The 25,491-nt window shown below is 45.7% G+C and overlaps 1 protein-coding gene across 3 annotated transcripts in view; it reads right to left on the bottom strand.

Moving 5' to 3' along the window:
- Positions 1-25,491, bottom strand: part of ITGB3BP (integrin subunit beta 3 binding protein) — a 610,626-nt gene that overhangs the window by 448,743 nt on the left and 136,392 nt on the right. For all 3 annotated transcript variants that reach the window (XM_069642005.1, XM_069642006.1, XM_069642007.1), the window contains exon 4: positions 4,760-4,835. In XM_069642005.1, the coding sequence (XP_069498106.1) occupies positions 4,760-4,835 (76 nt within the window). The remainder of the gene's footprint in view (positions 1-4,759; positions 4,836-25,491) is intronic.

Raw genomic sequence — 25,491 nt, 5'->3', positions numbered from 1 at the left:
CTTTGTTACCCAGGGAGTGAGAATATTTACATGAAGCCCTTATTCTCAAGGCTGGATGCTGCAGGGTTTTTTTTTTACACCAGTTATGCTGTTGATTCCCAGATAATGTTAAAATTGTCAGGAGACTACAATGCCGATGTTGCAATGATTAATACTACTTTTGATCTGATACAGCACTGTATGGTACAAAATGGATTGGTGCTTAATATGGCAAAAAGCCCTGAGACTGCGGGCCATCACGGCATAAGGTAATGCCCCCGGGGCCCATAGTTACAGGCCCAAGCATAGCGAGGGCCTTAACGAAGGCCCCAGGGGCATTACCTTATGCCGTGATGGCCCGCAGTCTCAGGGCTTATTACCATTAGTACCCCAGGCCCATTAGACTGGGGTACTAATGGATTATTTTTCCGGCTGCGAGACATTTTGCGGCTGTGGAAAAAAAAGTTAAAAAAGGCCCGCCACGGACAGAAAATGTAGTCAGTTTTCTCTTTCCGTAGTGGCCATAGAAGTAAATTGAAAAAAAAAAGTAAACAAAATGCCAGCCATGGAAGGGGAGAAGGGACTTCCCGTGGTTCCGTCTCCCGTTCCATGACAGCCATTCTGAAATTAAATTGTCATGTCGGGACCGGAGCGAGCTGCACGCCGTTTCATGCTTGGGATTACCATGCAGTACAGGTAAGTTCTCTGGTTTTTGCCGCGCTGGGTCCTAATTAAGCAAAAACTGAATTACTGCGTGTAGGTACATGCCAAAGGGCTGCATATACAACTTTGACTATAGCTGCCTGCCATCTAGAGGTGTTGTCCAAGGTTAAAACATTAGGGTTTTGGCTGGATGCTACTTTATCCATGAAATACCAAGTTAACTCGGTATGTTCCACCACTGCATAACCTCAGGTTACTGGCCAAAATTCACCCATCTGTATCAGAGACTAATGCTGCTACATTGGCTCGGGCCATTAAAGGTGCATGACTGGATCACTGTGCCAGTTTATTGGGGGGTTCAAGTCAGTAGAACCTCGCAAGACAGCAAGTAATCCATAATAATGCAGTGAGGATAGTAGCCTGCCTGAAGCAGCACAATCATTTTACAGAGGCCAGACAAGCTTTACACTAGTTACCAGTGAGGGAGCGGATTAAGTTCAGACTCCTCACTATTACCCACAAATGTTTGTAAGGAAAGAGTCCCAGCTATCTAAAGCAGAGGCTGTCAAGGATGCAACATGTAAGGAATCTTAAGTCTAGCCACCTGAACTCTGTTGGTACCACATAACTCTTTTGGTGCCACGTTGTAAATTGGAGAGAGCAGGTAAACTATTTCAACTTTCTGGCTCCCGATCTTTGGAACCGCCGGCCTACCCTGTCACTTAGCACTTGAGTCGTCCCTGGTTGTGTTTAAGAAGGCTCTGAAAACCCCCTTTTTTACCTAGGTTCATAACTGCCTCTTAGTTTATTTATTGCATTGCAAATAAATGTATATTATGTACATACAAAGGCTGTTATAAAGTTGTATTCGTTATACATCAAAACAAACTGTAGACAAACGTGTTATTGTTATTACTACTGTTTAACAACATTTGTAAACATGTTACGGCCGAAGCCATCTTTCTAATGTTCACTTTTTTAGAGGCTGCTAGATTCTTAGAAGCTGGCATCATAACATAATGCCAGGTGTCCCAGCCACCCCATAATCATACAACATTTCATGCTCAGAGGTATAAATAAAGATTCTGTGAGTGTTCAAGAAACATTCTGAACAGGAGGGCCAGCTTTGATAATAAATACTTATGCAGAAATCAACTTGGCTGTCTCCTGCGGTTCATTCAGGATACTTCACCTCCATTTTTGAATTTTACTGCATTGACAATGTTGGTCTGCTGCTTTGGTATTTTTATCTCCTTTGATTTTAATGTTCCCTAGTGTGATAATTTGTGTTTCTGGTTTTATTGTCTTTCATTTTACGTTGTGTTTATCATATTCTATTCCCGTTTTTACCCATCTGTTCTGTTTTTATTCATCCCTTTTATTTGTGCGGGCCTAAGGTGCTCTGTAAATGTTAAATAAATAATCAAAAGAAATAGTGGGAGGAGAAGTGAAGTGACGTAGGAGAGGTAACATCAAAAGGTGGAGGTGAGAGAAGGAGGAGAAAACAGAGGGACAGCAAAGTGGAGGGAGTAGTGAGAGAAGGGGTAGGTGAACAAGTAGAAGGAAGGTGGTGTAAGAAACCCAAGGGTGTCTCACTTACTAGTCCCCAGGGATCTGTCGTCCAGGTGGTCAGGACACGGCCATCGCTATTGGATCCAGTTCCTGGGGGTGGACCAGTGGGGGAGGATCAACTGGGCGAGGGGGTGTTCGGGGAGTGGAAGTGAGACACTGAGGGTTGAGACGCAGTATCCCCTCCCTGGTAAAACTTTTCCCCATCCTACCCTGTAGGATATTTTGAAGCTCTTCCACCTTTCCCACACAAACACTTTCTTACACTGTAATAGACAACATACTAACACCAGAGCCGTTTACCTGACATGTCCCAACACACGGGTCAGGCAGAGTCAGCCAATTGACAATAACCACAATAACACACCTGATGGCCCATTACCTTCCCCACAGGGATAAAAGGTGGAGTATGAGAGCACACTTCGAGCAAGGCCGAACGCACGAGGAGACAGCTACACCAAACCAGCAGTTCAAAAGGAGAAGGAAAGCAGTGAGACCCGGAAGGACGACAAAGTGGAAGTTACCCTATCCATTTTCAACTCAGACCCGCAAAGCTTTTGAAAGGGGAATCATAAGCCCGGGAGTGACAGCTGGCATATGAAGCAGCAGACGACAACGGTACACAGGGGCCTCCCGCATTGATAAAGCAGGCGGAGAGGCAAGCCGGCTACCGTGGTACTCTCCTTGACTACAAAGATCAAAGAAGCCAACGGGTACAGCACAGCCGGTGAGTCGGAGGAACCTGATAGCAGGCCGAACTGTGCTGAACGCGGGGTTGCAAGTAGCAACATTTTGAAAGCAAGGAATTTGCAAGAGACAGACATTGTGTTTTTGTTTGAATTTGAAAGAAATTCTAGTTGAGGTCCAGGTGCAGAGGGGTCCGGCACCACGTGGGCGCTCATTCGAAAGGCCCTGAGCGGGAACTGTTTTGAAACTACAAGAACCAGAAGGGCCAGTAAACGGTGGCGCAAGGCATCAAGAGTGACCCTACAAGAGTTGCACCAAATCCCTTGTACAGTTGAAAGTCTTTGATCCATTGCCGATGGAAAGGGGCGAAGACTAAAGTCCCCATGACCAGTGTGTTGACAAAGATCAAGCCGACAGAGGGATGTCCACAGTGAACTGTTTAAAAAGGACATTAAGGTTTGTGAATGCCAGAAGTGAAATTAAGTTGACAAAAAGCCATAGTGAACCCGCCGGAGGGAGGCGAACATTCGAGAAGGGTCGGAGGGGGATCCAATGGTGAAAAACCATCACCCCACCGACATGCGAATGCAACACAGGAGTCTTTTTTAATACAGGCAAACGTGAACCCAACAGAGAGATGCCGAAAGAAAGTTAGGTGAAGGGAACCCCCATTTCCGACAAGATTGTGAACTGTTAATTGTGTCAAGTGTGTACCCAACAGATGGATGCCGAAAGAAAGAGAGGAGAAGGAAAACCTTGCTTTCTGATGAAAATGATCAATGCATGAACTGTGTTAAAATACCTGAACTGTGTTAAAGAGAGGCTGTAATGAACCTGATGGAGAGAGGCCCAAATTGCGGGAAGGATCGAGCCTGACGGAGGGAGATCGTGGGGGGAAGAGCAATCACCCAAGGTGCAAGATCACTGAGAGAACTTTATTTGTTTGTCATTGTGAAACATCACAGGCCTTCTAAGGCAAGAGACTTTTGCAAGAAGGATACCAAGGCCAAGGATTGTGCTGTGCTTGAGAGTCCCGTGCTTGTCCAGTGCTTCAAACGTGGGGAAGGAAGACCCAGACATACCATCCTGACTTATCATTTGGTGAACACTTCTTTCTTTTCTGGTGAACAGTATCCCACACTGTAATTTAGTATTAAGGATTGGCAATAGTTTTAGTATAGGCCCTTTTTATTTGACAAGATGCCACTAGGACTGCCTTATTATGTGATGGTCGTAGCTTGCTCCTATTTTAGATTTAGATTAGGCATTTAACTCACTCATTATAAAGTTCAATAAACACCCTTGCACTATAATCACTTGTGTCTGTCTTTACTGTTGCCACCATGAGTTCCTTACAGTGGTAAGCGTGGGCATGAGGTGAACCAAGCCAAATCCAACAGAGTAAGTGTAAGGCACAACCCCAATTTCCAATTAGAAGACTAACCCTTGGTTAGAGTAGGGAACGTTAGGATGTCCCAGAGGGAGTCAAAGAGCCTGCTTGTAGGGAATCCTCATTATTTTAAGACAGAACATAGACACTAGGCGTTACTGTTCGATAGCACTAACTAGGGGTTACAGACACCTGGGCTAGGGAGGAAACCCCAAGGGAGAATAGAGAGAGAGGGGGATGGCTCTAGGGGTCACACAAGTTTAATAAGCACCATTTAACACTCTCCATAACTAGGACTGTTTTCTGCCCCATCTGTGCAAGTGTGTTTATTTCGTACAATTGCCTTTTCCCCAGAAGTTTCTTTAGTTTTGCACATTTGAAGCATCATTGCTGACCAGGTTTCTTGAACTTCATTTTCAACAATGCATGTTGACTACATGTACCATCAAGTACTGCAGTAAATAGACGTACTTATCCATCTTAATTTTCAGTGTCTGCTCTCTGCTGTCAAGTCGGGATTCCAAAGGGTTTAACTGCCCACCTGCATCTAGGGAAAAACAAAGAAATAGGATCATGGGTCTTGAGATACTCGGCATACACAAAGTATGAATAGGTACCAAATAAATGTAAGGATACAGGAGATGTATTGAATTAGACATGGCTTAATTCCATGTTACTCACAATGCAGCAGAAGTTCGTGTCTGTAAATGGTCTTCCTTTATAATCAAGAGGTCAAATGGTAAGAAAAAAAGGAGGGGTTTGCAGAAGGCCTTAATAACAAATGTATCAGATAACATTATTTAAACAAATGTGTTTTGCTAGTGAAACCACCTACAAGAGGTCTTCTGAATTCCACAGCACTACTAGCCAGAGTGCTGTGTTTGTGATCTTGGGCACATTTGCATGTAATAGCCAAGAGGAGTGCGCTGAACAGCCTTTTAACAACTGGAACAACAAGGACCTGGGCCCAGCTTGCACTACATGATTGCAATGTGGAAGTCTTAGTTACTTACCTGCAACTGCATTTCTCCAGCATTGGTATCATTCACAGATTCACATGCTTAAATATTCTCCGTCGTCAGACTGGGAATCCCCGGTAAAATAAATATTAAAAGTAATAATATAAAATGTCTTCCTTTGGAAGAAAAACTACACCCAAATAGCCTCATAGGGCCTGTGAAGTCCTTCCCTTCTGGAGTCCCTCCACCTCCTTTGGTCCCTTTAGGCCCCAACCAATGAGGTGGCAGGGCTTAATCTCCACCCGAGGCAGCCATCTTCAGATTTTGAACCGTGAAGGCTAGTAACAGATGACTGACTGGAGAGGGAGTAGCCTCTCCCCAGGAGAGGAGGGGGGCGCATGTGAATCTATGAAAGATACAAATGCTGGAGAAATACAGTTACAGGTAAGTAACTAACACTTCTCTAGCATTGAATCTTTCAAAGATTCACATTCTTGCTTAAATAGAATACCAAGCAGTCAAATATCATCTAACATGTCGGATAGCTGTAAGGTTGCACCTGTAAGTGCACACACTATGTATATCTTGTGTAACATCCCTATAGCATACACAGTAAGGCTACCAGAAAAAACATGCAGAGCAAGGCATACATTATTTTTCAAAAATTGATTAGCAGAGTTTGAAAATTAATATTTTCTTGATTAGCAAACACATCCATTTGATTAGCAATGGTGTACTAATATTTTGAATGTCACCAGAAGGTATTTGCATCCAAAACATAAATAGCATCAATACACATTTTGGTGTACCGCTGAAGTAAGATATTAGTGAGGCGAATCAGGCTTTGCAAATTCTTTAAAATTCCACTAGACCTGTATGTTGATTAATTTGCCTATTCAACCTAAAAGAAATGCACACTACCCATAGCAGCAGGTGACAAAAAAATGTAAATGCGCTTTCTGTAAAATGGTACATGTCAACACAAACCCACTTTATGTTTTGCACAATGCTGCAGCTATGCACAGTGAAACGTATTTGACATTTATGGCAAAAAAGTAAGTGTTACATACAAGTTTCAAACATCTTCTACAAATGGTACTCACCCTTCATAAAATCTACATAAGTGGACTTTGCTGGCTCTGCCTTATTGCCTGTAAAATGTACAGGGTTAGCAGCACCAATGGACACAAATAAATAGATATGATAAAAAGGCTCTGAAAACAGTTTGGCCAGCTCTATCCCACAGATGCTAATATATAATGCAATCATAATATCACAGAGCAAAGTGAGTGGTATTGCAGTGGATGTGTCGATGTACATTCTGGATCGAACTATTAATCATTCGTTTACATAAACATCTAGTTTTTTTTTTTAAACATTTTATTGAGTTATAAACAAAACCAAACAATACAAACCAAACAAACAGTGCGCATTTCAACAGTTTAATTGCGCTTTCTTAACTGCTAGCCATTACTTCCCTTCTCCCACCCCCCTTTATGAGTCTATTACTTGAAACATTCTGTTTCTGAATCCTGTGGTACGGTCTCCCCCTCTTCAGGTTCTGCCGGGTCTCTTATTGACCCAAACAGCTCGGCTATCAATGATTTCCAGGCCATCAGGGACTCAGTCTCATCCTCCCCCCCCCTGCGTTGCTCACTTCTTGCCACACCATGGTTTCCGCTTCCGCCCATTTTTGCAAATCTCTCCACCACACCTCCACATTTGGCATGTGGCATGTCTTCCATCCCATGGTAATTCTCCTTTTCGCCAGCACATAAGCCAGATCCTTCAGTTTACTCGCATGCTTGAGCTTCTGCGATCTTGGGAACCCTCCCAACAAACAGGCCCACACTGTGTCCACTACAAGCTTGACCCCCTTTTTTTCCAGTTTCCTTTTCACTTCGCTCCAAAAGCGTTCTATGACCGGGCTTGACCAGAACATATGCACCATGCCCGCGTTCTCCTCATCACACTTGGGGAATGCCTGCCGTCCTGCGTTCTCAAACCTTGATATCCTCCAAGGTGTCATGTATGCCCTATGAGTTATATACAGTTGAATCTGTTTCAGTCTCGCATTTCTGGACACCTTCTTATGATATCCCTGTGCCCGTTCCCACATCCCATCCTCCATCGGGGCTCCGACTTCCATTTCCCAATCCAGCCTCAACTGCGTGACCTCCTTCCCCACTTTGAATATCAGCATTTCATATATTCTGGAAATCTCGTGGCCCCCCTTCTGCTATGTCGTATATCAAGTCTATAGTGGCATCTGGTTCATCCTCCAGCACAGTTTCAGACCATATTTTCTTAATCCTCTGCACCATTCTATAATGTGTAATATATTGGCCCTCGTGCAACCCAGTTTCTTCCCGCAGCCCCTCAAAAGCAATACTAGAGCCTTCCCGCCAAATGTCACCCATCGTCGCCACCCCAACAGGTTCCCAGTGGTTCCTGATTGTCATTCGCAGCTGCACATCTTCCCCTGGTAATGCAACCAGTGGTACCTGCGGAGAGCATGGGGACGGGTTCTCCATCATCTGGCATGCCCTACGCCACATCCTCCACCCCAGTAGCATCATTTTAGGGCGCCCCATCATTTTCGCCCTGGGCACCCACATCATCTCTTTCAGGTAAAATGGTGCACAATCGTGCCCGAATAACCTAGATTCCGAGGTCTCTTCGTCAGAGAGCCATTTGGCAACATATTGCAACTGGCTTGCCACGTAATACACCTCATAGTTAGGCAATGTTATCCCTCCTCTGTCATGAAAATTCTGTAATTTCCACAGTGCAACTCTATTTCGCGTGCCGCACCATTAAAAATCCCTACACATGCTATTCAGTTTGGTGAAGAACTTCTTGGGAATCAGGTACGGTATATTCGCAAAGTAGTGTAAAAGCCTTGGCAGAACTACCATCTTCAGCATTGCTCCCCGCCCCATCATCGCCAAGGGCAACCTTGCCCAGAATTGCATTCAATTTTTCCAAGGGCTACTTCTGTATTGCGCCTATGCTCCTCTTCCACAGGGTGGTATATGTTTATCCCCAAGTACCGAAATGTGCTAACCGCCCATGGTACTTGTAATACAGGCAATCTCTCGGGTGGAATCCCTATGTACCCCCCTAATGGGAACATACTGGACTTCTGGGGGTTCACCGCTATACCGGATAACTTAGCGTAACTCTGCATCACTTCTAATATGTACTGGAGGTTGTCCTATGCATATAGAGAGATCAGATGTCGCTCCCCTTTCACCTCAATGCCTATGGTGTCATATTGCTGTCTCAAGTATATTGCTAGGGGTTCCAGGGCCAATATGTAGAGCATTGGAGACCATTAACAACCTTGCCTGGTGCCCCTGCTGAGCTGCCACCTTCCCGATATCACCGATCCTGTCTTAATCCTGTCTTAACCCTAGCCAGCGGTTCAATATATAATATTTTGGCCCACCTTAAATATCCCGGCCCCAACCCGTAGCATTCCAGGGCTGCAAGCAGCCATGGCCATTTAACTGAATCGAAGGCCTTAATCGCGTCCAAGGACACAATTGCCATTTCATCATCATTGTCGCTGCCGCTCTCAATAATTCTTTGAAGTCGTCTATGGTTATTTGTAATATTTCTGTTTGGAACATAGCCCGTTTGATCCGGGTGTATTAGTTTGCCAATAACCTTCTTCAGTCTATTTGCTAAGACAGCAGTCAATATCTTACTGTCTTGATTCAACATCGTCAAGGGTCTATAGGAGCCACAGCTGTGCCCAGGCTTATTAGGTTTGGGAAGCGGAATTATGATGGCCTCTCTCAATGACTCTGGTAAGCTTCCCGTCTCAAACGCTTCATTGAACATTTCTAGCAGCGGGGGAAGTACCTCTTCCATATATACTTTGTAAAACTCACTTGGGAGTCCATCTGTCCCCGGAGTTTTGCTAGTAGGCAACTGCCTCACCACCTCCCCTAGTTCTTCTAAGGTAATTGGTGCATCTAGTTCCTCTCTCTCTTCCTCACTTATCTTGGGCAACCCTATGTCCTCCAGCATTTCTACCATCATAACGTGACTACTCTCACCATCGTCCCCATACAATGTCTTGTAATAGTCCAAAAATGCCTGATTAACTCCCTCTTGGGTGTCTACTGCACTCCCGTTTTCCTTCTCTATGGTCCTAATTGTGACTCTTGGGGTCTCGTTCTTATATAACCATGCCAAAAGTCTCCCCGGTTTATCACCTCCCGCATGCTGTCTCTCTACATATTTTTTGTAATTGAGGTTACATAATCTATCCCAATATTCTGTGCATTTTTGCTGTAGCCTGAGTGTCAATTCTAGCTTCTGTGCTGTATCATCTTCGCCCCTTAAAGTCTCTTCCAATTTCTCTTCCGTCTCCTGTAATTCAGCTAAAATCCCGCCTTGTAGACCTTTAGATTTTGCTATGGCTACTCCCCTCATCACAACTTTAAAAGCCGCCCATAGTGTTCCCGCCGAGTTCACACTCCCAGTATTTGTTTCAAAATAATGTGCAATCTCCTTCCTCAAGCCCTCCCTAAAGAAGGGGTCTCTCAGTGCTTCCGCTCGTAGCCGCCATGTCGGGATCCTCGCTCTCGGGGGGCAATATTGCCATTCGAGAATCAGGGGCGAGTGGTCCAACAGGACCCTAGCTTTGTACTCTATTCGTGTAATCTCCGCTATCATATCAGATGAAGTGAAGACATAATCCAACCTTGTGGATAACCGCCGTGGGGCAGAATAATGTGAGTATTGCCTTTCCTGGGGGTGTCTCACTCTCCATGCATCTTCCAAGCCAAAGTCACACAGCAATGTCCGTAGCGCTTTGGCAGCAGGGGTCGGTTTGTCCATCTTCCCATCTGACGTGTCTACCCTAGAGTTCAGTACACAGTTGAAATCCCCACCCCAGATCACTGCGCTTCCTACGCATGCGCTCAGATTAGTACACAATGTTCTAATGTACACCGCTGTGTTCTGGTTTGGGGCATACGTATTGACTATACTTATCTCCCTGTTTTCCACCAACCCCCTCAGTATGATCATCCTCCCTTCTGTCCCAGCTACCACTTGCAATCGCTGAAAAGGGACATGTGGCGCCACCTAAATGAGCACTCCTCTCGCATAAGCAGAGTATGATGAGCCCACCAACACTCCCTTCCACTTCCCGGCAATCGTATCCATCCTTTCCCGCGTAAGGTGGGTTTCCTGCAGCAGCGCAATATCTACTTTTTGCCTACGCAGGTACAACATAACTTTATTCCTCCTTAAATAGCTATTGAGCCCCCGTACGTTCCACGTAACTATTTTCAGGTCTCCCATGGGCCATACGAATACCATTCCTCCTCCCACAGGTGCAGTCTAACTCTGAGTTCCAATCTAGTCTGTATAGGCTCGTTCCCCCATTTCAAACACCCCTCAACTAAAAACACCCCGAACTCCCCACCGCCCCTCCCACCTCCCAACCCTTCCCCAACATCTACACCAGCCCCTCCCTAACCCTCCTACCCTAACCCCAACAACTGCCCAGCTCCATCCCTGGATCTCAGGCGTCCCTGCGTTTGGTCCTACCTCGGAATCCCAAGCTAAGAACCCAGCAGGGTGTCACCACACTATCAGTGGCCTAACTAAACTCTAAATGGGGTTAGAAAGACTAGCATCCAGAGGCTCCTTTACCAAGCAATATTCTTAGTGCTCACTAAACATGCCCACTATCGAGTTGCGCCAATGACTATAATCAAGTCCCATAGTCTTAAGTCCCCACACCTCCAGGTGCCCCCTCTATACATTACTTGTCTCTACTTCCTCCATCTCCTGTCTGGATGTCCGGCTCCTGGGGGCAGCCCTGCGTGTCGAGCCATCCCATGGCGTCTTCCGGAGCATCAAAGAACAAGGTTTTGTTTTTGTGAAAAACTTTCAGCCTTGCCGGGTAGAGCAACATATACTTGTGGCCCGCTTCTCGCAGCCTCCTCTTCACAGACCCAAAGTTCATACGGCTCCGTTGCACCTGCAGGGTGTAATCCGGGTAGGCAGTTATATCTGCTGCCCCTCCTTTTATTGTTCTGCCCTTGCGAAAATATTCAAGGATTCTTTCTCGATCTCGATAATTGAGGATCTTAGCGATCATCGGCCTAGGCGGATTACCCGGTGGCGGCCTCCTCGTCAGGGCTCTATGCGCCGTTTCTACCGCAAATCTCTGGGATAAGGCTCCTCCAGTGATCTCCTGCATCAGCATAGTCTCAATAAACTCTGTAGGATTTGGACTTTCGGCTCCCTCAGGCAGTCCAACTATACGGATATTATTTCTCTGGGCGCGTCCTTCCGCCTCCTCTGCCCTGCTTTCCAGGTTGCCCACACGTTGCACCAGGGCATGCAGCTGCAATTTGTGTGTGGCACAGTCTGCTGCGGTCGGGCCCGCCTCTTTCTCAAGGTTCTCCGTGCGCTCTGCCAGTGTCCTGACATCTTGTCTGAGCAGGTTCCCTTCCTCCTGCACCGCCCCAACCTTGAGGTCCAGCGCTGTTTTTAATTCCGTCACAGCCAGTTCAAGCTTGGTCTCCCAAGCCACCTTCAAATTGGCAATCGCTGCAAGAACCTCCTGGTTCGTACTCATGGCAGCCCTACCTCCAGCTAGTGCTTTGTCTTTGCTCCTAGCGCCTTCCGGGCCAGGAGTGTCCTAGCGTATTCGTCCAGTGTATGCTGTTTGCTCTTCAGTCTTGGAGGCTTGTTGGACATTTTGCTGCCGCTGGATTTGTGGGTGAGTCCCCTCACTTATGATTCCTAGCCCCGTCAGGGGCAGACTACTGTTAGCACTTGGGCCCAGGGGGAATTGCTCCAATAGCGTCCCAGCACTATTTCTTTAGCCAAAGGAATGGGTTGTGTTCTCCCACGTGCCCTACTTTGACTCTGCTGGGCCCCAGGTGCGTCAGCTACAGGTGCTTTGTGACTGCCAGTTTCTCAATGCTTGTGATCTGCAGCTCCGTCACCAGCCTGCAACACTTTGGTGTGCTTAAGCAATACACCTGCCACACCACATCTCAATCTTGCCGGTGGCCATTTTTATTTGCCTTCTCACTGCAGTATTTGGTTTAATTTTCCTTTATCCCCCTGCTCCTGTTCCTGTTAGTCTCCGTTGCCCTCATTGAGCACCTCTGTCTTCCATCCTGCTTTTGTACCACCCTCTCATGTCTGTTGCAATGTTTCTCTTGTGTTGGTCAACTTCGTGTCACCTTTCTCCTTGCAGCATTCACTTGTTCCCATGAAGCGCTGCCAGTGTGTTCAGGAGGGGTCCCCCGGTTTTGTCAGCCTTCTCAGAACGTATTTGTGCACGTCCGCTTTGCCTTCCACGCTTGCGTTCCGTTCGCGTGTTGTTACAAAACTGTTTCACGAAGTGGCTACTTCGTTACCTACTCATTTAGCCCCTTCTTATGTATGATGTTTATGGAGCGCAGCCCGGTCATTCGGGACTTTGCTTCCGACCTTTGTAGTGCGCTTCTTATCTTGCGCCGCCTTCGTATCCGCGCCGCCTGTCTGAGCAAGCATCAGCTTCCAATATGATCCTTTTACATTTCTGTGTGCCTTACTTCGGTGCGCACACCCGGCCGCTGCTGGCATTGTCCTCTGCGGGTCGCAGATCCGTGTTCCTTTCTGGTCTGATCTACGGTTTGAAATCGGGCCTCTCTGACTGCTTCCTGGAGTGCATGGATCACGATTCTCTCTGGCAGACCTCAATTCTGTTTCCGTGTGGCTGAACTGACTTCAGCGTTCTGTCCAAATGCTTGATGTGTGGCACTCAGCCTCGGCTCATCTGCCGCACAGGTCTATGCAGAATTCCTCTGTGTCAGCGGTTCCTTTGTTCGGTCCCTTTGTTGTTCGGGTCTGCCATATTCTTTCTTTTGTCTGTGTGCGGCCGCAATCGCGAAGGAGCCGTAGCACACAAATCCACGTCCCGATTCACTCGCAAGCTTCAGCTAACGTAACGCCCATCTTCCGACACACATGCCTGCAATTTCAGCGTTCTTAGGCGACATTTGTCATGTTTTTGCACAGATCGATTCTGAATCTGCAGGAGCTCCTCAAGATGCCACGTCCTACTCCATGGCTCGTTAGCCACGCCCCCCCATAAACATCTAGTTAGCTTTGTGTATTCATTATGTAAGAAAAAAGAAAGTGTAAGAGACTAAGCAGAGTAGATGGCAAAGCAGGCAGATAACTTGTCAGGCTAGATGAAATATTGTAGTTTGCTGCAATCTCACTTTCAGGGTAACTGGTATGAAACTGCTAATGTGTTGAGCTCCAGTTGCACAGATAAATGCAACCAGCGGGTCATTAACTACATTTGCCATTAAAAGCAGTTGGCCGTGTGATCATGTACATTTTCAAAATGCATCTTTAACAACAAGAAAAATCTAAATGACACTAAGATTTAGACACACTAACCTAAATGTTACTGTAAACCATGGAGACAATGTAGTGTTTTACAGAAGCAATACTGTAGTTATTGATTATGCAACAATTTACAATTGTTAGGTATGGAATGGCATGACTGTTTTTAAAAAAGTTACACATACTGGTCTTTACCAAAGAGGATATAGTTTGCGTAGTATAATTATCATCCAGATTACTTCTGGTTATCAATTATTTGCAAAAGAAATAAAATCTTGCCTAGCACTCCTTTGGTACTCCAAAGGCCTTTGGTACTTAAGAGTGAAGGAGATGATTACTATTACACTCTCTCTCTCCAATAGCCCTTTTGAACTTGCAGTGAACAGAGAAGAGGGTGGCGAGCCTTGATAGCCAGAGAGGAATTCAGGGTGAGCAGTGCTTTTATTGAAAAGGGCAATTTAAATAGCTAAATTTGCTACGCAAGTGTCAATTTAATTAGCAAACCGACAGAATTAAATAGCAAATTGCTATGCAACACTGCTTATTTTATGCCTTGTAGAGGGATGGTAGGAACAAACAAAAGTTAAAGTTAAGGACCAAAAGGCTGCTCCTACCGTCAGTGAATAAGTGCTGAAGCACTGCTTGTTCTACCGCTGATTCCTTCTGCGGTCTTCTTCGAAGCAGTAATACCGGGCAAACGTGTGGAGGGTACGCCAGGTGGCCGCCCGGCAGATGTCCTTCAAAGACACTCCTGCCTAGAACGCTGTTGAGGCCGCTCTCGCTCTGGTGGAGTGCACCGTGGGCATAGCTGGCAGAGGGTTATTTCTGATTGGTGACAGTGGGTAATGCAACTGGAAACCCAGCGTGCATTTTTTTAACGTTTTGTTATGCATTGACCCTTGGTTCGTCCTGCAAAGGCGACAAAAAGTGCTGTTGAAGTCCTGAATTCTCTTGTTCTCTGAACGTAGAATTTGAGTGTCCTCGCCACATCTAGTGAATGTAGCGTCTGTTCCGCTGCAGTTGTGTGATTGCCAAAGAAAGTGGGCAAAACAATTCTTTACGCCAAGATGGATTCAGATATGACCTTAGGAATTAATTTAGGGGGAGGTAGAAGAATGACCCTGTCCTTGTGAAAGAACGTGAAAGGTGGTTCGGTGGACAGTGCATGTAGCTTCCCGATGCGCCTGGCTGAGATGATAGCCACTAAGAAGGCTGTTTTCCACAAAAAAACTTTAGGTCACACTTGTGAATAGGTTCATAAGGTGCTCTCATTAGTGCAGCTAAGACTGTGTTAAGACTCCAGGAAGGAGCATTTCTCCTTTGTGGAAAAAAGAGTGCTTAAGCCCTTTAATGAAGGGTTTGACCGCCAGGTGTGCCACTAGAGAGTGTTGATGAGGCCTGGTGGTATAAGCGCAGATAGCCGAGAGATGGACCTTGATGGAAGAAATTGCCAAACCACTCCCTGCTAGATGTAGAAGGTAAGGTCAAATCTGTTCCACAAAGCCAAGAAGGGATCTGTGCCAGCTTCTGAACACCGGGCTCTGAACAGTTTCCATTTCTTAGTATATGTCCGTCTGGTGGACAGAGCCCTGGCCGCTTGCAGTATACCCCAGCATTCGGGGTCTAGGACGAGGTCATGGAATTTTTGCTGCTGAGGAGCCAGCCCCGGAGGGAAAGGCTGGCCCGGTTGTGGTGAAGCAGTTCACCCCTGTGCTGAAACAACAGATGCGGGTGAGGCTGGAGGTGAAATGGCTTCTGCAGTGCTAGTTGAAGGAGTGCAGGGTACCAAATCTGCGTACCCACATTAGTGCTATCAGTATCATTGTGCAGGGTTGTTTGTTCATCCTGCGCTGCATCTGTAGGATTAAAGGTGTCGGAGGGAACCTATAAAGGAATTTCCCTTTCCATTGTATAGAGAACGCGTCCCCCAGGGAGTAGCTCTCTGGTTACCTTTAAGCGAACTGATCATACTTCTTGTTTCCATGGGTTGCAAATAGGTCTATGGTGGGTTTTCCCCATCTGAGGAATAATTTGCCCAGGTAGCGGTTGTTGATCTCTCATTCGTGGGATTGAAGGAATTGTCGGCTGAGTTTGTCTGCCAAAACAGTGCCCTTGCCGGGGAGATGTTCTACCCACATTTATTTGTGGTGTATTGCCCAGTTACAGAGCCGTTGAGCCTCCATTGAAAGGATGTTTGGCCTGGTGCCCCCTGTTTGTTTGTGTAGTGCATTGACGTGGTGTTGTCCTTCTGCATGGTTATCATCTGTCCATAAAGTACCGGCAGGAAGGCCTTTAGCACCCACCAGATGGCCCTGAGCTCCAGCATATTTACATGTAGTTAGGCTTCTGCTGACAACCACACCCTGCTGGCTTGTAAATTGCCCAGATGGGCCCCCCGCCAGTGAGTGAAGCGTCCGTTCTCAAGAGTAGAGTGGATGTGGGTAGCTGGAAGTGTAATCCTTGTAGAAGATGGGAGTGTTTGGCCCACCATTCGGGGGCTTTGTGGAAATTTGGCGTGAGATGCACAATGTCCTCCCACGATCCGCTGTGTTGAGTCCATTGGCTGTCTAGCTCCTCCTGAAGCGGTCTCATCTTCAGTCTGTAATTTGGTACGTGGAAAATACAGGAGGACATCATGCCCAGGAGGGACTTGTATTGAGCTTGTACTCTCGTTGAACCATGCAATGAGGTTTCGCATTGTGGCCACGGGCGAACCCTGAGGACTGGAGTGTCCAGATCTGCTCCTAGAATGATTGCTGTTTGTGCGGGTAGTGATGACAATTTTTCCTCGTTGGTCGAGAACCCTGGGTCTTGGAGTAGGGTTGTTGTTCTTCCCACTGCCTCCAATGCGTTTCCAGGGAGCTTCCTTTCACTACCAGTCGTCTAGGAATGGAAAAACCTGTACCCCAGAGCACCAGAGGTGAGCGGCCACTGGGGCAAGGCATTTTGTAAATACGCTTAGTGCCGACTTCAGCCCGAAGGGAAGTACTTTGAACTGGAAATGTTGGTCGGCGACAGTGAACCGAAGGTACTGTCTGTGGGATGGGTGGGTGGGTACATGGATGTAGGCGTCCTCCAAGTCTAGAGTAGCAAGGAAATCATCTTTTCCTGAGCCATGGAAGGACCAGTTGAAGGGAGATCATCTTGAATTGTTGACGACAAATAAACTTGTTTAGGGCCCATAGATCTAGAATCAGGCGCCATTGGCAGTGTTTCTTCTTTACTAGTAAAAAGTGGGAATAGAATTCTTTCCCCTGTTGTAGAGGCGGTACCTGCTCTATGGTAGCCTTTAGTAAAAGCTTGGCAGCTTCTACCATTAGCTGTTGCCGCCGGATGATATTTTTCCTTGGTGGTGGCCGAGGTGGTGGTCGTTAAAGAAAGTCTATGGTATGTCCCACTTTTAGAACTTGAAGCACCCATTTGTCCCGTGTTATGGCATACCAATGATTAAGGTGCAGTGAGACGCTTCCTCCCCCACTGGGGTGTGATGTGGAAGGCGTGCTGAGTACGAGTCAGTTCTTCTTGTTCCGGTTCCTGCCATGGCTTGAACCCCTTTTGCCACGTTGGTTCTTGTACCTGGTGGAATCTTGTTGGTATCTACCCCCTGATTGGAAGAAGGATGAAGAGGACGCATGACCCTGGAACGATCTGCCGTATGACTGTTCTTGGAGCTGACACCTAGAAAGGAGCGAAAAGGACGGCGGTCCTTGTCCTTTAAAGAGCTAATCGCCTTAGCAGTCTCAGTGACGGCCCTTCAAGTGGTCATCTGTTTTCTTCCCAAATAGGTCTTGTCCATCAAAGGGCATGTCTAGGATCTGAGCCTGTACCTCCAGTCTGAAACTTGTGGCCTTCATGCAGGCTTGGCGTCTCAAGACTGTGCCGTCTGTCATTTGCCTGAAGCCGCCGTGAGCGGCGTCCACAGATGCAATCATGTGGTCTGAGACCGCGTCTACGTCTGCGATAGTGACATTCGCCTCTTCCTGAAACTCCTCTGGAAGGTGTTTAATGAGATGGGACAGACGGAGCCATAATTCTCTATCCAGCTTTGCTATCATGGACATGCTGTTGATGGCCAGCATCGTTAATAATGTCGGAGTTGATACCTTGCGCCACATTGCTTCTAGTTTACGTCTCTCCTTATTGGGCAGAGCTGTGAGGGGAGAGGCTGGGTTTTGCAGTCTTTTCCTCGCCGCCACTGTGATAATGGAGTCAGGTTTAGGATGGCCTCTGAGACACAATGGAGCCGAGTCTGGTGCTTTGTACTTCTCCGGTCTCACCACCAGCGCCAGAGTGGACAGAGGAGTGGCCAGGATTTTTTCACCTGTGTCCCAAATGGTTTCTAATATTGGTATTGTTGTGATGGTGCATCGTCTTTTATCTCTGTGCTCATAGAGGACTGATGCTTTCTCCTCTGTAGTGACTTGTATTCTGAATATCTCTATCGACTTTGCCATGATGGAATGAAAAGATACGATATCAACCAGAGGTGAGGATCCTCCCGGTGAGTCATGTTTCTTCTGCTTCTCAATGACAATAGAATCCCAGTTGTCTGGGTCTGTGTCTGAGTGTGCTGAGGAAGTTCACCCTGTTCCGGCTCGTCGTCATGACTGTCGGGGTCGGAGAACTCCCTAAATGGGTCATTAGGCTCTCTGTCGTCGCCTACAATGTTGTCTGGACATTCTGAGGCTGTAACAATTGAAGGCGTATTGCACGCTCTGGATCTTTGAGGTGAAGGCATTGCAGGAGATGGAGAGCGTCTTTTCTTTTGAGACATGAGTGATCCGACAAAGCGTGAGCATTGTGTCGGCAGTGAATGAGACCTGGGCGATCCGCCACAGTGTGGGGATGTGTTTCGCGAAGGTCCGCTTACAGGAACTGTGTGAGTAACCAGGAGTCTTGCCCTTTGCCTCCTTTGAAACTCGTCCATAATTCTGAGCATGGACTGCATTAGAGTAGGATCAAAAGGATCTGTGTTCTTTAGGTTGTACTGGCAGTTGTTCCTTCCCCTTCAAGTACTCCTCCTGTAATATGTCAGGTAGTTAGTTCATCTCAGTTACAGGGGATGGATGGGTAACGCCTTCTAACCCATCTAGTTGTGGTGTATGGGTGCTTAAAGCTTCCTCTGGTTGTTGAAAGGGTTCGTCGATGATGTCTGGTGGTGTTGGGCCAATTGATGATGTTTTGTCCTGTTCTTGGGGGTTCGTCAACAGTTTTTCCAGTGGACGATGAAATATTTGGATGTCGACGAGTGCTTCGTCGACAGGTTGCTTCGTCAACAAGGATGTATTTGTTGACGCATGCTTTTTGGCAGTGTCTTTCGTGGACGGGTGCTTTGTTCGCTCGTTGATGCCGATGCCTTCGTCGATGAGGTGGTTGGTTTCATGGTGGGCGACGGCTAATCAGTCGACAACGAGACGGTTTTAGTGGACGGCAAGGTTAGTTTAGTCGTGGACGGTGTCCCTGTGGAGGGCCGCTTTGTCGGCAGTGGAGAAGAAAAGGAGGAACTTTTACCTTTGTGTAGTTCTCCTTCCAGCAGACCTTTAGATACAGGTTCAGTTGAGGATTTCCCACTCCTCTTCTTGCCATTGGCTGGGGGACAGTATGTTCTATACACTGAAGCTCTCCTCATTGGAGCTTGCTTCTCAGGGTGCCTGGAGGAAGTTGAGGGCGCAGGCTTGCAGGATTCCTCATCAGACGACATCAGTCTGCTCTCCAGGTGAAGTAATAGTCTCCTATGCCCATCTTCCAGAGTCTTCTTGGAAAAGGTTTGACCTATTTTACATGACTGGATGTCATGTGGGTAAAGACAATAGATGCAGTTTGTGGGTGTCACTGATGAAGATGGAATTTTTACCACACCTGGAGCAGCCCTTCTCCTTGACAGCTTGTACTCGAGTCTCAGCCATGAGGTGAGAGTTAGCAGCCAAAAAACATGAAGCTTTTATGTGGCAAAGGGTGAAAACCTGATCTCAAAGAGTTTTTTTTTAAAAACAATTTTTATTATTTTCCAAAAACAACACTCCAAACATTACAACTTTTAGGACGTTCGCAATCAATGTCAAACCAGCAAGTTATACATTTCCCGTCCTCCCCCCTCCCTCCCCACAAACTCGAGTTGTTTCAACAGTGTCATCTGTATGAGTATTTACGGGAATCTCAGTATTTGTCAACACATCTGAGTCCTCTGGTTCCTGATTGGCCTGGTGAGAGGTTGTCATTGAAGTCACTAGCTGCCTCCAGGCTATTAGGGGGCCCACTTCCTCCTCTCCCCCCTGGTGACAGCTTCAAACCAAACCGCAGTTTCTGCTTCCGCCCATCTCAGGAGGTCCGCCCACCATGTCTCCACTCTAGGCCTATGGGCAGCCTTCCAGCTCATTGCAATCCTGCGCTTGGCCAGGATACAGGCCAGGCCTTTCCTTTTGTTGATATGCTTTAAATTACGCGCCTGGGGAAAGTTCCAAGCATGCATGCCCGAGCAGGCCCCACATCCAGCACCACACCCCCACCAACCTGATCTTAAAGAGTTGTACCAGGAAGCCCCAGTGAAAAGGAAGCTAGCCAAGCTTAAAGTATGACAAAAATGTCTAGAATTAATATTGAAAAAATGAATTTGCTCAGAGAGCTGAAGAGGATTCCCCTGATCTGTAGACACAGTGAAAAATCTGAAGATGGCTGACTGGGGTGGAGCCTATGTGCTGCCACCTCATTGGTTAGGGCCTAAAAGCACTCCACAAGCGAAGGATTACACAGGCCCTATGGTCTTTGGGGTCTTTGGGTGGCCCTATGTAGTCTTTGGATATAGTTTTTCTTCTTAGGGAAGAGTTTTATATTATTACTTTTATTATTTAAATTACCGGGGTTTATATATATAAAAGATCCAATGCTGGAGAAATGTAGATGTCCCTGACACATTACCAAAATAAACACCCAAATAACGTACATCTGCTGCTTGGTGTGGGAGTGTACTGTACTGGAGCAAAACAAACCAAATAGAACTAACCAACCAGAATTAGCTGAATCTAGTGCTAACAGGCATTTATTCAACAACAGTTAAACAAATCCTCCGGATCCATCGAGCCCTATGTCCAAGAGTGAACAGTACTCCGTTCAAGAGGAGTGCAAGGGGGTGGAGGAACATTTCAGCACTCGGTCACACTTAAAGTGGTTGGGGCAGGGCCTGCTTTCTAGAGTAGACAAGGTAATCTCTTTACCTAAACCAAAGTGTTTAAGGGGCCCACAATCAAGAGAAACAGCCACGTTAGCGTCTCACCCTATTGTCTCCTGAGCATCCGTTCCAGGGCCTTTCCTTTAAGTCCCATGCTGCAACAATTCTTTCACTGCTCCAAGACGTTTCGTGCAAGTCCCATTGTGAAAATTGTTTAGTATTCTCAGCTATTTCCCTATGGATTTCTGGGTAGCTATGGGAGCTCCTCTAACTCCCAACCATCAAAGCGATACACCAAAGCCTTCTCCTCCGTCTCATTTTTTACTGGCCCTCGTAAATTTTACTACCCATTCTAAGAATTCATCTCCAATGCAAAAAGATTAGTTTGTGAATTTACTGGCAACTCCAAAGTTCTCTCCACCTTGCTTACTCCAAATCCTGCTCCCTGCCAACCCCTGCTTTCTGGCACTGGTTGGTTATGCCTCTCAAACATTCTCCTCCTACTTGCAGCAAGGTGACATCTCCATGTTTGCTTCCTGTGTACATCGATTCCCAGCGGTCTCCTCCACTCGGTTCCACATGTTTCCCATGGCCAGACACTCATCTGGCTGGACCTCCTTTCAAACCTTCTTTCTCCTGTTTTTCTAGTACATCTATGCTTTGGGACGTGGGTTAATTCTCAGTCTGACAGAGGCCATCGTAACCACATGCAGACTGTTATTCTGCATCAGTCTATTCAACTTCTCCTTTCTCTGACTGCATTCTGGGACAACTCTTAATGCTTCTTAGTGGCTGTAGCGTCTCCTTGCTCTCCTTCCTCTCCAGTAGTTTCTCCAACAGGTTCTCCTGGGTGGCAGTACACTACTTCCTCTGTCTTCTTCGGCTCCAGCAGGAACATTCTCATGCTGTCTGTCTTGTTTCTCCCTCAGTACTGCTTAAATAACCATTAACATGGTCAACCGACATCCTCCAGCACAATGTTTTCTTGTGCATAAGGGGAGCACTTCACATTTTTTAAGGACTATTGTGAAGACCCATATGGTGGGGTGGGGAGAGAACCAGTATACTCTTGTTAACATAGTTAAAAACGTGCCTAGGCTATACCTTGGAGGACAGTGGGTGTAGTACCTTTAAAAACAGTTCGTAACGGTGGTAATAATAGCAATAACAGATTCTATTTGGTCACATCAGGGAATTTATTAACATACCATCAAAAACAAATATTACATATATGTTTCAAAATAAAAAAAAGGTACACACCCCAAAGCTCTATGACCAAGTGTTCTACAGTTACAGCTTTGACATGTGTAATGTTAAAGGGCAATTAAAGAAAATGGGAAACTGGGAAGCTATGACACAGTGATCAAATTCAAACCAGTCTTCAGACTGGGTGGTATGCAAACGTTGAATCAATGGACTCTGAAGAGTCCTTGCTACCCCTAAACGTTGGGCACCAAAAAGAAAATCCACAGGAAATCAAAGGGGGTTCAAGCACTCAAATTACGATTTCACTTCAGAGTCAAAGGAAATCTGCTGGAAGCTAACCGAAGAAAGTAAAAGGATGCCAAGGTAAATAGTCCTAGTTTCCCCAGTGAATGTAGATGTCACTGCCCGCCGCGCAAAGGGAAGCTTACGTGGCAGGCGATATAGGCTTCCTTGATCACTATTACATAGGTGGCGGGTTGCCATGGCACCTGCGGCAACGCTCAAAGGGCAGGCAGGCTCTCACTATGCCAGAATGCTCACTTAGAGTAAAGTTCCTTGCAACCATGGTTACCTGACGCAATACTGAAGGACTTCCGGAACACCATAAAGGTGGATCACTTCTGGGTAACAGCGCTTCTAATTGAAGTTGACGCTGTTGCGTTACCCTGCTCGAGTTCTGAGCAGCCTTCTACCCAGATCCTTGTTGGATTGGATCACTGAATTTCTGGATTCTTGTTGCTTCATTGCCCTTCCTTGCGGCATACTGACTCAGAGTATCCCGCGGATTGCGGTTACCCTTTTGCTGTGCTGTCAAACGGCACACCAACTTTACAATCTCCATGGACTTCCATGATTCCTTGCTTCTTCTTTGCTCTTTCCTCGCGGCATATTGATTCAAAGTATGCAGTGGAATACAAATACCACATTGCCGTTCTCCTACGCGGCATATCAACGTAGAGACTACTACAGGCTCTTTTCCTTGCCTCACCTGAACTCGACCTCGGACTGCCTTACCCGATTGTGAATTCAAACATTTTTTCCTTTTGTTTTGTTTGTTCTACTTTTCTTGGATACCGACGGATCTCCATAACATTACAGATAATCACTTCCTGGAGTCAAAGACGCTCTGCTGTATCCTGGAGACTACTGAGAGTTTTAGAGCGTCCTTGTGCCGTTCGAGGTAGGTCCCTACTAATATTCCTTTTTATTGTTCTATCCTCTACGCCCTCAATGGATTCTATCTTGTCTACTGGAAGATTCTTGTTTATTTACTGTCAGCCTTTGAGGATTCAGTTCTGCATTCAATTAGGGGAAGTGAAGAGAGAGCCTTAACAACCACCGATAGGATAAAGGAATTACGCCCTTGCCATCAGGTTTGTTTTATCCCTTTAGTAAGGTGAATTACCCATATCCTTTTCTAATACTAAATCTTTTTCTTTCTTCTTTACAGCTTGGTGGCATAAAAGATCTTTTGCCCTAATTGTATTCCTGTCTGGAAGATCAGATAGGGCGATGCTTAGAGAAAAAGGTCACCCTGTATTCAGGAGGTCCTGTCGCAGGGGTTTAAAGTAGAAGTTATTTGAACACCAGCCAACCATTATACCTTGGGAGTATAACCCTGTGGTGGTGGTCTCAACAGCAGAGTCACTTGTAGTCTTTTCACTTTTCTTTTCTTTGCTGATAAACAAAATATGGAAGAATATTTGTTCAAATAAAAGTTCATAAATCACTAAATACAAAAGCTCTTCTGATAGAATTACTTTCAGCTTTCTTACTTATTTGTATTCCTTTGAAGGAAAAAATGTATCTGCATATATATTTAGTTCCATTCTGTAGGCTTCCGATGCTCCGAAGGAATTTGATGACTCAACGCTCTGCAAACAAAATAACAGCTGATCTGAAGAACACAACGTTACGCGCAAACAGGACGGAGTTGAACACTGAGACACGAAGCAAAAATTGAACCGCGCTCTCAGGAAGTTACTGGTTACACGTTACGACGCTAAGCCGCTCCATATTAGGAAACCTAGGAAACGAATACACAGAAAATGCCGGAACTCCGACACAACGCCACTAGAAAACGCTAGTACGCCAAAACAGGATGTGAAGAACACTAAAATCGGGACGTCCGCAACTTACGCAAACGGGTCCTTTACTCGAACTGAACTCCAACGTTAAAACGAATTTGAAAGAGACGCACGTGCAATCTAATAAATACTACTCAACAGAAATTAGAATTATACGCGTATGATATCCAAAAGATATTAAACTAATACAATACTAAATATTGCATCCTAAATAATCCTATCTTAATTACACGATACAAAACAAACACTTTACTATAATTTTCCGCACACGCAGCTGCGAGAGAAAAAATAAACGTACATTTCTTTTCTTTCATAAGTTACTCGCGCAGTAGAGTACAAGAAATAGTTCATTTAACAAATGCAGATAAGTACAGTTTCTTAGTTCTTAAAAAATAAACTTCTCCTTGAGTTAAGCCAAAGGTATGAACATTTCACTTTAAAAACTTAGCTTGCTTCATCTGTAGGTTGTTCTTGAATTTCAACAATGACTTCTTCTTGAAGGATTTTTCTGTAGTAATATTCTCACTAGATATTCTTCTCAAAAAGGATTACTATAATTACTTATACTAAATATTAAGAGAACTATAAAACTGCAACCTTCCTCTATGGAAACTGGAATGAAAGGCAGTTTAGAATTCTGGCCAATGTTCCAAACTACCTCACAATTCTTCTCCTCCAATCACGGTTGCTGAACTGAACCTCCATCTTGGCTTGGGGAAATAGGCACCTTCTATATATTTATAATTAAGGAAACTTATATAAATATTGACATGTTTTAATCTGAACCAAAACCACAAACATCACTCAACCAATTCTCTTACATAAATATGTGATGATGAAGGCTAAAAAATAAATGTTTACTAAACTCTCCTTAATGAAAGTTTTCTAGTGTAATGTCTCTTTGAACATCTGTAAATGTGCCATGGGATCCTGACAAGTACCAGCAACAATATTTTCATTGCAAATGCACAATACTAATAGCTTTAACATGACAATCCAGAAAGGCAAGCAAGGATTTGAGGGGAAATTGGGCAAGCTGGTCGGTCACAGTCAGGCTTTGGAGGTCGGGGGGGTCACAACCCCAGATAATCTACAGATATTTTGCTTTTGAGGGTCTTGGACACTGAGGGTTTGCTCACCAGAGTTCCTTAATGCAGAGGAGCATTTAATTTAAAAACCAATAGTCTGTGCTCACGTTTCTTTAGCAGACGGTTGGGCTAGTAGAGCTATAGCAGTGGTCTGGAGATTCGAGTTGGCTCCAACTATCAGGACTGCTGTATATCAACAATATCAGGGTGTAAGAGGAGTTAATGTATCAGAATTAATGCATCAATACCAAACAGCTCAATGCCTGAAGTTGGATTAAAATCCTACAATTTAACTAAATAGAAAAACGAGAGCGTG

The sequence above is a fragment of the Ambystoma mexicanum genome, chromosome 1q (assembly GCF_040938575.1).
Source record: "Ambystoma mexicanum isolate Mex_15411 chromosome 1q, UKY_AmexF1_1, whole genome shotgun sequence".
In the NCBI taxonomy this organism is placed as follows: domain Eukaryota; kingdom Metazoa; phylum Chordata; class Amphibia; order Caudata; family Ambystomatidae; genus Ambystoma; species Ambystoma mexicanum.
This window is presented reverse-complemented; position numbering and strand designations above follow the sequence as displayed.